At 46.4% G+C, this 11,957-nt stretch overlaps 1 protein-coding gene across 1 annotated transcript in view; it reads left to right on the top strand.

Annotated features, from left to right (window-relative positions):
• LOC144473799 (uncharacterized) overlaps positions 1-11,957 on the top strand; it is a 98,119-nt gene that overhangs the window by 82,298 nt on the left and 3,864 nt on the right. Inside the window, exons 3-7 of the mRNA XM_078188020.1 lie at positions 4,687-4,882; positions 6,333-6,543; positions 7,508-7,832; positions 8,528-8,794; positions 8,894-11,870. Of these exons, the coding sequence (XP_078044146.1) occupies positions 4,687-4,882; positions 6,333-6,543; positions 7,508-7,832; positions 8,528-8,794; positions 8,894-11,870 (3,976 nt within the window). The remainder of the gene's footprint in view (positions 1-4,686; positions 4,883-6,332; positions 6,544-7,507; positions 7,833-8,527; positions 8,795-8,893; positions 11,871-11,957) is intronic.

Below are 11,957 nucleotides of genomic sequence, written 5' to 3'. Positions count from 1 at the left end.
TATATCGGATAATCTATACTGCTTCGATATAATATTAATGGTTCGCATCCTCTGTTAGATAACGCATCGAGGAAACGGCCGAGTGAAAGATAAAGGAAACGTTCATATATTTTCGTTTTATTTGCAGCCGGCCGCTGCATTACGCTCTCTCGGAAAATGTTATTCAGCTTTGGTCACTTTTTGCTTCCTGTACGGCCTTTCGTTGCGTACCTGTGAGGTGTGATTGCTGGCGGAAATATTGCACGTGATCGTTGATTATAAAGGAAGTCGCGGTCGAACTGAATTGCCATTGAACTTTGATCAGACTTCGCACGTCTGGAAAATCTATATTCGATTGGTGTCGCGTTAAATCTATTTATTTAACTCGGTTCCGGATAACTAGAAAATTAAAATTTGGTACAGATGTTTTTGTCACCGAATGTACTGGTTTATGGAAATATTTACCATCGCAATAATTTCTGCGTTTACAATTCGGTATTTAAGCCTTTGCACTCGGAGCTATTTTAATTCGAAATTTAAAATAGTCTTTCTGATGTATAGTATTTCCTTTTGAAGTAATTTACTGTATTTTATATGATGTACTTACTGAAATTATTATTAAATTATAACATTAAATAATATTATTCTAATATTAAAATTATTTCGATACGTTATACAATAATTTATCCATAGTTTCAATATTAACCTTTTTACTATTTCTTTTAATTTTAATTCTTTATGGCGCTTTAGAGTCGCCACTAGAGTGCAAAGGGTTAACCGTTCAATCGCGCTAGAAGTCGGTAGAGTCGCTTTTCTTCGCGTCTTTTCGTTTCGACCGATCCAAGTTGTAGACAGTCTTCAAGGTCGGCATACGTACTTTCGTTACAATGTACGGTGAGGAAAAACGCCGATTTATATGTATTTATAGAATATGTATACTGTACATGTTAAGTAAGTATAAAGAAGCCCGATGGGAGTACTCTAAGTTTGCTGAAATAATTTTTCGTTCAAAATGTATTAAAGCAAGCGGAATGCAATTTGAATTAGCACGCCAGATTTAATTTGCAATGACAGAAAAAGAAGCTCTTATAGCATTTATTGCTTTTACGAAAACGTAACTTTAGAAATTAAATTTACAGTAAAAAATATTAAGATAAAAATAGGACAATATTTACATCTCAAAACAATTATTAACAAAGCTTATAATAATTATAATTATTACTTGCTCGGTTAGCGCTTAGTTTTTGTACAAAAATTAACGCGAATCTAGTATTTCACGAATCAAATTTAAAAAATGAATTACTTCGAACCTCCTCGAAAAATATTTTTAAATTTCCAAAAATGAATTACTTAAAAACTCCTGCCAAAATGTTTTAAAATTTCCAACAATATTTCTTTTTCAATGTATACATATATCTTTCCCAAAAGTTTTTGAACAGATAAAAAAAATATCCTTCATTTCGAAGCTTTTTTTACCGCTACCGCTTTTATCCTTTGCCCCGCTTAACAATAATTAATTGTTTTTTTTGTCCTTCGCACTTCCAAATCAGACATTTCCCGGGAAAGTAGAAAAGCTTAGCAGAGAAGCAAAATTTCTCAACCGATTTCCATATAATAATTTGTATTAATAATAAGGAAGCGATTTGCAACAGCTTCCGAGTATTCAACACTGTATTTCCAATCAGATGTTCCGGCTCGACGACGTTATAAATTATTGAAAAGCATTGTACAATGAGTCTGTCCTCTCTTCTTTCCCGATGCTGGATCATCGAGCGATCTCGATAACGATCGAGGTCACGCGCGCGCGCGCGCGCACGCATTAATGCATTTCCGACGAAGAGCCGACGCTACACATCCGCGTCCACTGTGGTCGAGTGGTTCCCAGAACCAATTCCAGTTACTCTATTAATTGCGAAATTAAACGAACCCGCCGATCTATCTTTTCCTGGCCGACGAGCGTCTTCCTGCGAGAGCCACACGCCACCGATCGAAAGTTGCAACACGCTTCTGCACCATAAGCGATCACGTGAATCATTCGTTCGGCCGCGGCACGCTCAACAGACCGGGAAAGCGAAACGCCGTAACCGTTCGCAATTAGCCGAAGCTTTTAGTATAATCCGGACAGTTTTATAACAGATAATCGCGGAGGAAAGGTTTCGCGGCGTCGCCGTTCCGCGAGCAAATATTTGCGCGAGTTATGGTCGGTTGGTTGATTCATGACTGCTGAAAAGCCGATGATAATCGGCAAAAGTTTAGCTCCGTGCGCGTCGAACGGTTTCACGGTCGCCCGCGCGCCATTAAAAGCTTAATTTCCGAGTCAACGATGCGATCTGCGGCATTAGTAAATGGCCACGGTGAAAAATTAGATTCGCGAGTTGTATTTCAAAAGAGCAGCTTAACCCACCGCCGTTAATTACGGACGGCTGGGAAATTTAACTTTGCTCGATCAATTCGCATCCACCGACGGTGCACGATACACGCGTATCCCATTTATTTACACGCGTGAAACGCTTATCTATAAGTCACTATGCGCGTTCGCCGCGTCCAATTGCGCACGAACAAGCGATCCGAGCGTAAACGATTCAGAGAGAGAGAGAGGGAATAAAGCGAAAAATAAACGAGGATTATTAGAGTCGTACGAATCGGTAATTCTTTCAACTTGAAATACAATTCGATTCTCGCGTATCGATATCTAAACGTTCGAGTAAACGGCACGCGGCGAGTGAAAATTTTTCTCGTTTCCCAAAGAATTGATTACGACCGAGAAATGGCCTGATAAAATACGTTCCACGACTCCTGTATAATTTGCTCGTAGACGAAAGGCTACAGGCTAGAAATAGGTGAACCGTATAGGTAAATCGATTCTAAATTCTACCTTTCTCTCGTAAATATTAAATATACAAATCCCCGTTTCTTTTCTTCTCCGGGCACGGTTTATTTGCACGATAAATTGCGCAGTCGGCGCTGAGAATTTAATGGTCCGCGAACGCCAAACAATTCGCACGTGGCGCGTGTTTACGGTGTGAGAACGGTGAACGCGGGCGCCGGGGCGACGACGCGGTGCATTATGAATTTCTAATTATCGATTTCCCTATTCCCGCGTGAAATTAGCGGCGAGCGCGTACGATTCCGATCGACGACGCGCGGTGCCGACGATAAACGGCGCCCGTTTCATTTTCCGCGCCGCTCGACCGTCGCCTTTCTATTTCGCTCTCGGATTGGGAATTTAATGCCGCGGGCCCTCGCGTCGGCTCCGGCCGAATTCCTGCAGGTTGGTTCGGCCGATCAGCTGGCAAAGTTTCCAATCCGAGCGGAACGCGTCGTCGGCACACAGTCCCGTTATCCCTAAATTTTATGCAACGAAACGCGCGCGGGGGTGGCGCTGACGTACCCAGATCAATATCCAGTGGACTCCGAGCCCTGCGAATAGTTACCAGCCTGCCGTGTCCGCCGCGGCAATAACGATGACGGTTCGATAACACGCGAATCGTTCAATGTCTTTCTTTTATTTTACCCTCAGTAAATCTCTGTAATAGTCGTCATTAACCCCTTGCAGTACGTCTCCTTTTACACTGCGTTATTTAGCACTAATTTGATTTTAATATTTGTCTGAACAGGGCATAATTTTTGTTTATTTTATTGCTTTCATGTATTTTCATTTATATACCTTAATAACAGAAGAATTTAATTTCGATTTAGAAGAAATGAATAATATTCATATTATTGTTGCTTGAAATGTTTATCACGAGTCTGACTCGTTATTATACTGCAAGATGTTCATATGCATACGGATCGTCTAACATAACCTTAACACCTTGCCGTCCGCGCGTCTTGCAGAAATTTCTTCACTTGGCGCCGGCAACACTGATTCAGATTTCTTCACTTGGCGCCGGCAACACTGATTCAGTTCGCTTGTCGCCTTTATCGGGAAAGGTTATCGAAAAAATAAACATTGTCAAGTTTCACTAATCTCATCGTCAGTTCTCATGAGTTTTCAATCTTGTCCCTCTAGTTTCATTAAATTTCGAAAATATACATATGGAAATAAATGTAAAATTTGTTTGTCTCATATATTTGCATGCGACACCACCGCGGTGTCGCCGGTCGTTGAGCTATACTTTGTGCACAACAACACTGTGGTAACGCCGGACGGCATAGTGTTAACATAACCTTAAACTAGAGTATATCAGACTTTTGTTTTAAATCTCCATCACGAGTCTGATTCGTTAAAGTACGACAAGGAATTAAAATTGTATTCCAACTATAAAGAACAGAATAACAACCATACTTAATAATTAATTACTACTAATTTCCATCACGAATCGGACTCGTCAAAGTACGATAAGATGTTAAATATTGGACACCTTTTGCGACGAATAAAATGAATAAAATAACCAGATTCAATTAGCCTAGAACAATGCGAACGTTACGGCCGAACAACCGGTCGGCAAAGCGTTCGTATATAATAACCGTACTCGTAACCGGTATATTTTAGTCGCGTTGACGCTATCGAGACACGGTCGCGATCGCTCGAAGGCTGCCGCGTTGTGTTCTCGCTATAGTCCTCGCGGATGTAGAGCCGAGAAAACGCGAGGGAATCTCGGTGGTACGCCCTCGGTTGGCGGATCCGCCAGGCCGTGTTTTTATACGATCGTTAATGTCAGCGGAAGGACGAATCGATATATCCTGACCGACGAACGTTTCCAGACACGAAGCCAGAGACATCGTGAGACACGCGGTGGGGGCCGGCGAGCAGGATGCGGTGCTGTTCACGGGTCAAGGCACGGCGGCTGCCCTTCGCGCTCTCCTACGACACCTCGATCTCACGAAATCCACGGTGGTGTTCGTCGGACCGTTCGAGCATCACGCGAATCTGCGGCCTTGGCGGGAGCACGGTGTCAGGGTAAGGAGAAGAAAAAAAGATATATATATGCGCGACCAGCGTGCGCGCAGAGATTTTACGTACGAAGATTTTTCACCGGTGAGTCGCCGGAGTATTCTCGATCCTAGAAGCTCGGGGACACACTCGAACCGCATTCGAAATGTTGCGGAAGACGTCTGTTACTATATGACGCTAGTCAGATTTACGCGTTTGTCGGTAGAAAGTCACAAGAAGAAATATTAGGTTAGAAATAATTTCCATTGGCATCTACGACTTTCTGCCAACGATTCTACAAGTCATAAATGTCTTTTTAAAAAGAATCTTCATTTTTAGAGTTAACCGTTTGCACTTGAAATTATGTTAAGGTTATGTTTTAAACATATTTTCTGGCCTCGGAATTTCGAACTCGTTCGCTTCGCGCAAGTTGTCTACCTGGGCAACTTTTGCTCAATCGGAAATTCAATTCGAAACGCTAAGTTCACAAGATACTAAAGCTTCGTCGAGAGTATTTCTGATTCACCGAGTTTCTCTCTTCCTTTCCTTCTCGGGAGCAGCGCGAATCGCGGTGCTTTGCAAACTGCTTTGGAATCGTGTGCTTCCCCTTTTTATTTTCATTTTTAGTTTTAGTTTTAATTTATTTTTATTTTTTTTTATTTTCATTTTTATTTTTATTTTTATTTGTATTTTTTTATTTTTATTTTTTTTTATTTCCATTTTTATTTTTAATTTTATTTTTAATTTTATTTTTATTTTTATTCAACAGACCCTTTATTTTATTAACAGAATACTTGACTGTCTTCGTTAAAAAGTACAGGTGTTTCTGTAGAAGTTTCCGCCCGCCGTATTTACGTGCACGCGACGCGCGTGAAATGCGATTCCGATCTAATCTGAATATCCAATAAGAGAGCAGGATTAGCTGCCGGAACGAGTTAAATATAACTCCGAATTAAAATAAATCCAATCTAATCGTTCGATTAAGACCTACTCAACAGTACCGCGTGCAGCACACTTTTCCAACGAAACGAATGCTTGCAATCTTCTTGTATTGCGGATTACCTTCGAGAAAGTTACAGTATTTTCTATTTTTCATCATGTTTTCTATACATTGTTACTTGCATACAAGAACATTTTATAACCCTGAATATTCTTAAAATATCTGTAAATTCGGTACAAGTGTATTCGATTGTAAAATTCTTGCCAAGGGTTGTCATTTTATTATTCTAAACAAAATTCAAGTAGCGTAATTTAATTTTTAAAAAGCATGTAACTTTCTTTTGTTCTCTCTATAGTTTAATAATTTAATTTAATCTATAATAAAAAAGCGCGGCTTTGGAAATCTTCGGTCACAAAGCGAGGTTATACAGTTGTAGAGAACAATTGTTCACAAGACTTCTTTATTATCTTTCCGCGTTCATCGAAGTTGCACAAATTATTCGCGACGTCAAATAATATAATATTTAAATGATCACAGATAATGCGGGTGTCGGAGACCCGCGAGGGTTTCTTGGACCTGAACGATCTCGAGCGGAGCCTGGCCAAAGTGCGTGCGGAGGGTGTTACGCAAATGATCGGCTGCTTCAGCGCTGCCAGTTGCATAACCGGCGTATTGGCAGATGACGTCGCAACGACCCTTCTGCTGCACCAATTCGGGGCGCTCAGCATCTGGGATTACACGGCGGCAGGTAACGATCGACGCGATACTTAAGTCAGATGATGAAAGATCGCGGAACAAAGCCCGACACAAAGATCGACGGAAACGTTCCGCTTTTCGCGAAAAAAATACACACTTTATCGTCCGGTCATTCAAAATGGCGGACGATTTATTATATATTTTTATATTTATTTATTAACCCTTAGCGGACGACGACTTTTCCGTTGCGAGATAGCAGGACGAGGTGATTTTCTCAGATGTGTCAACTGTGTTATATATAAATATATAATATATATATATTATTATTATTTTTTATCATTATTCTTTATTAACGGGCTAGTAAGGCCCTTTCGTGTTACATAAAAGTGATGCACATAGAAGTGTACATAGTCCGGATTACATTTAAATAATATAAATTAAAAATTACACTATAAGAGTGTATCCTGTAGAAATTACAGAGTGTTTTAACTCTTTGAGGCACAAAATTTCAGGAAGTAAATAGACCCATATGGCGCAGATATTTTGTCGCGTTTTTTAAACAGAATTGGCATCTTTTTCTTGAAAGCATATAAAAACATAAATAAGTAGTAATTCAATCGAATTTGTTGTTATAGAATTAGATATATTACAGATATATTAGATATTATATAGAATTATAGAGTTTAGGAATGAACAGAGTAAAAATGCAGCTATTACGATACTACGAGGTGAGTCTAAAAATGTCCCACCATGCATCATCGTACATGATAAAGGTGGGACATTTTTAATCCCACCGTGTCCCAAAGGGTTAATGACTAGAATTGGCTCAATTATGTAATACAAATATAATTTGTATGTAATTTTTTATGTAATTAAATAAATTATCTCAACATAAACACCGTGAGAATCGCCTCTCGTCCGTTAAGGGTTAACGCGTTACGCACGCCGTCGAAACGACGAATGATCCATCGACGTCCATACGTTTCGTTCTTGATCGATAACGCCTGCTTTTCCAGCGCCGTACGTGCAGATGGACATGAATCCGCATCTGCCGGGTGTCGGCGAGACAACGGTGCACAAGGACGCGATCATATTCGCCGGGCACAAGTTCATCGGCGGCGTGCAGTCCCCCGGCGTGCTGGTCGCGAAACGATCACTCCTCAAAGATCAAATTGGCACGGAAGACATGAGGGACTCCCATCACTATCACCGCGACCCGGAGCTGAGGGAGGAGAGCGGCACCGCCGGTGTCGTCGAGACCATCAGATGCGGGCTCGCGGTCCAATTGAAGGAGAACGTCACGCCGCGAGCTATCGTCGCCCGGCAAGATAAGATCTCCAGGTAGGATCGTTCTTAAAATAACATTTTATAATTACACGCGCTCCGCTGAGCATGTACTAGGGAGGAACGCCAACTAGGGAGAATCTCTCGAGCGCCATCGGCGGAGCTCGATCGCCGCTTCTTGTTTTTTTTGCTTCTCTCTTCTTATCTCCGCGTGTGTCAGCTCCCTTCGAACACGTGAACACAGATATACATGTTTCCGAGCATAATTAACCGGCTGAAAATTTTCCAGCAAAAGATCAGAGATAAAGGCCTGTTGTTCATTGTTCCTTTGTCGCGCGTCGTTGATATGTTTCACTTCGCGATCGAATTTGTTTTTCGGTTCTTGGAATCGCGATTCGATGGTTCGGTTCGTTGGATAAAGATATCTTGAATATTTAACCAGTTAAGAGTATTGTTGATGACTGGAGTTGTAGCAGAATTTTCTCTTACGACGATTAGATTCGTCATGCGTAAAATTTTGTTACAGTTTGCTATTTAAATTCTAATTCTGGAAAAAACTAAATAATATTCGTAAATTTTAATATGTTTAAAAATATATACGGACCATGGGACCATATGTCAATCGTCGGTAAAGTAAAAATCGATCGAATCGCGAAGTACGTAGTTCCTTGAGACGTAGGAATAAGGAGATGGCGTCGGTAGAGCGTGGATCTGCATTTTAAAGCGCGCCCATTTCTCGTTTTCCCGTTTAGGCAAGTGTTGGCCCACGTGCGCACGATTCCGGAACTGATTCTGCTCGGGAACGGCTCGCAGAATGTCAAGAGGCTGCCCATCTTCTCGTTCATGGTGCGGCACCCCCGTGGCACGTTTCTCCATCACAACTTCGTCTGCGCCGTTTTGAACGACGTGTTTGGTATACAGGCGCGTGGCGGATGCGCGTGCGCGGGTCGTTACGCTCACGACCTGATGGGAATCGACCAAGAACTGGCCAAGGAGTACCAGAAGGTGCTCGTGGAGGGGTACGTGAAATTCGAGACCAGTCTTCGCCGCCGCTATATCGATTTCGGGCTAAGCCGAAGGGAAGAGATCGGTCGTTCATGCTCTCTGGTTTCTTTCAGCGAGAAGAACGCCGACAACGAGGAGACGAACACGGAGGGTTTGCGACCGGGTTTCGCGAAGCTCTCGTTCCCGTACTTCATGTCCGAGGCGGAGGTAGCGTTCGTGCTCGAGGCGCTGAAGATGGTGGCGACGGAGGGCTGGAAGCTGTTGCCGCAGTACACCTTGAACCCGGACACCGGGGAGTGGCGGCACCACACGAACAGCGTGTTCAAAGAGCGGAAGTGGCTCAGCTCGATCAGGTACACCGACGGGAAGATGAACGCCTCGGAGAGGAGGGTGTCCGGTGCCGGGGTTCTGCCGCAGAACTACGGCGACTGTCTGCAGACCGCTCGGAACATCTTCAATCGGGCGAGAAAAATGGCGCAGAGATACCCGCTGCAGATCGACCGTAGCTACAACTTCGTGTCCGAGCGGATGGAGGCTCTGCGATGGTTCATGCTGCCCAGCGAGGCGCAGGATCTGCTGCTCGGCAACTCGCAGAACGTGAAGCAAGACGTACCTTTCAACCCGACGCTGTCGTGGAACCGGCTCGGCCACCACACGCCGACCACCACTCACGACAACCAGATCAGCTGTCTGGCCCTGGTGAACAGCATCCGCCGACTGAACAGCGACATTCCGCGGACGGGCAACCTGCCGATGTCCGCCAGCTCGCCTAGGCATCGGAGCCTGCCGGCGCTCAGCTCGGTGAGAAAGACTCTGCTGAACGCGACCGAGTTCCAGACATGCTACTCCAGCGGAGGAGGCGGAAGCAGCAGCGGCAACGAAGAGGAGCGAACGGTCAGCGCCGATCGGAACCACGGTACGACCGGTCAGAGGTCGCCGGCTACTTGCCCGAGTTCGCCGATGCCCGTGAGATTCGCCGTCGGCGAGGTGGTCACGCCTTCGGCCCTCGGCACGATCTCGCACGCAGGCAACAGGCCAATTAAAGAGGAAAGGGATCTGATCGACGCTGCCAACGCCGGCCGTGCCAGGTGCAATTCTCTCGGCAGTACCGGGGGCGGGGAGAACGCTTCGGTGAATCGCAAGGTGGCCTCGTCGTCCTCCTCCCCTATACCGCCGCTCCCGCTGAGTCCTCAAACTCTGACTAGTTTAGGATTGAGCGGGAACAATGGGAACTCGGCGAAGCCCAGGCGACACCACTGCAGCTGCAGCAGCCAGACCGAGTTGAACTCGCTGGAGCTCGACAACGGCAGCCCGAGCCACTCGATCCTCTCCTTAAATTATCACAACACGGCCTCGCCACCGTCCTCGTACTCCTCGGTCAGCGATTACACGGAGAAGTTCATCGGCGGGGGTAGATCCTCGCCGATCTCCGCGAACGGCGGCCAGAGGTCGGAGGACGATCTGAGCGCGTACGTGAAGGAGGTGACCAAGGAGCTGGCGACGGAGATCAAGTCCGAGATCCGCGAGGTGATCTCGAAGGTCGACGACGCGCTCTCCGAGACGAACACGTCGGAGAACACGCCGCAGCATCACTCGCGCAACGTGAGCGCCATTGGCGGCCAGTCGAGCGTCGAGGACAAGATGAGACACGACTCGTTCACCGCTAGCAACATAGCCGAGTACTTGATGGAGTTCTCGAAGGAGATGGCCAGCGAGGTCAAGTCCGAGATCAGGTGCATGGTGAACGCCGTCGACGGGCTGCACAGATACTCTCCGGACGCGTCCGCTTCCGATGTTTCCTCGAACGGCTGTGGCTCGCCCGACAGGGGACGAGCGGTCCAGCCTTCCGCGTCGCCTCGGCTCTCGAGCTCCAGACGAAGCGGCCCGATTGAGATCTCGGGGAAGGTCGGCGAGCTGACGCAGCAGGAGAGTAAGATGTCCAGCGAGTGCTCCTCCGACGAGACGGTGATATACGTGATGAAGCCGACGGAGAGCGAGCAGATGGTGCGGAGCCAGTCGAAGACCGACGACGAGGAGGTGGTCCACGATCTGGACGACGATCTGAACGACGACGACGGCCACGAGAGGGGCGGCCTCGAGATCGGCGACGCGAGGAAGATCCTGCCAAAAATATACTCCGCGGTGAACTCGGTCAGCTCGCAGGACAGCGGGATCAATTTGTCTTTCCACGAGAGCGACAAGTCCTTGGACTCGGTCGATTTGAAGCGCAGCAGCAGCGCCGAGTCCAATTCTACGAATAGCTACGGTCGCAAGCCAAGGACGGCCTCTATCACGGCTCTGGTGAACAAGTCTAATTGCAAGCAACAGGTCCGGCAGAACGACGACTTCTCGGAGGACGAGGAGGAATGCTCGAGCGATTTGAAGGAAGAGGAGGATCAGGAGGTGGCGTTCGAAGCGAAGGACGGGGCTAAAACCGACGCGGCCCGACCGCAGTGGCATTGTCCGCCGAAGAGCGTTTGGAAACCGGCCGTCGAGGCTATACAGGAGTTCGACATGATCAGAGACAACGACAAGGTGTTGGTCTGCCTGTCGATCAGCGGCAAGGACTCGTTGAGCTTGCTGCACACGTTGCATCAGTACAGATTCTACGCGAGGTCGAAGGGCATAGATTTCGAGATCGGCGCGGCCGCGGTGGACACGAACGGACAGGACCCGATCGGGATGATGAGCTATCTGAAGACCATGGGCGTCCCCTATTTCTACGAGGACCAAACCGGCAAGCCGAGCTGCGACGTCGCCGAGAACCGGCCGGACGATCCCATGGACGCGAACGGCGCGTGCAGCTTTTGCAATCGGACGATCAGAGCGCGGCTATACTCGATCGCGAAGCGGCACAATTACAACGTGCTGGCGATCGGCCAGCATCTCGACGATCTCACCGAGGGTTTCCTCGTCTCGGTGTTCCACGGCGGCGAGCTGAAAACCATGAAGGCCCACTACTACATCCGCCGGCAGGATCTCAGGGTCATCAGACCGTACGTCTACGTTCGAGAGAAATCGCTGAGGCAATTCGCCGAGAGCAAGAAGCTGTTGGCTCCGCAGGAAACCGGGTCGAGCGACCTTTCCGAGGTAAGCCTGTTATTTATAGCTACGATTGTCACAGTTTCGCGCGTCTTTAACGAGCCACGCGGTCGATAATTCGCGTATTATTCTATC

Source organism: Augochlora pura, chromosome 7, assembly GCF_028453695.1.
Source record: "Augochlora pura isolate Apur16 chromosome 7, APUR_v2.2.1, whole genome shotgun sequence".
Lineage (NCBI taxonomy): Eukaryota > Metazoa > Arthropoda > Insecta > Hymenoptera > Halictidae > Augochlora > Augochlora pura.
This window is presented reverse-complemented; position numbering and strand designations above follow the sequence as displayed.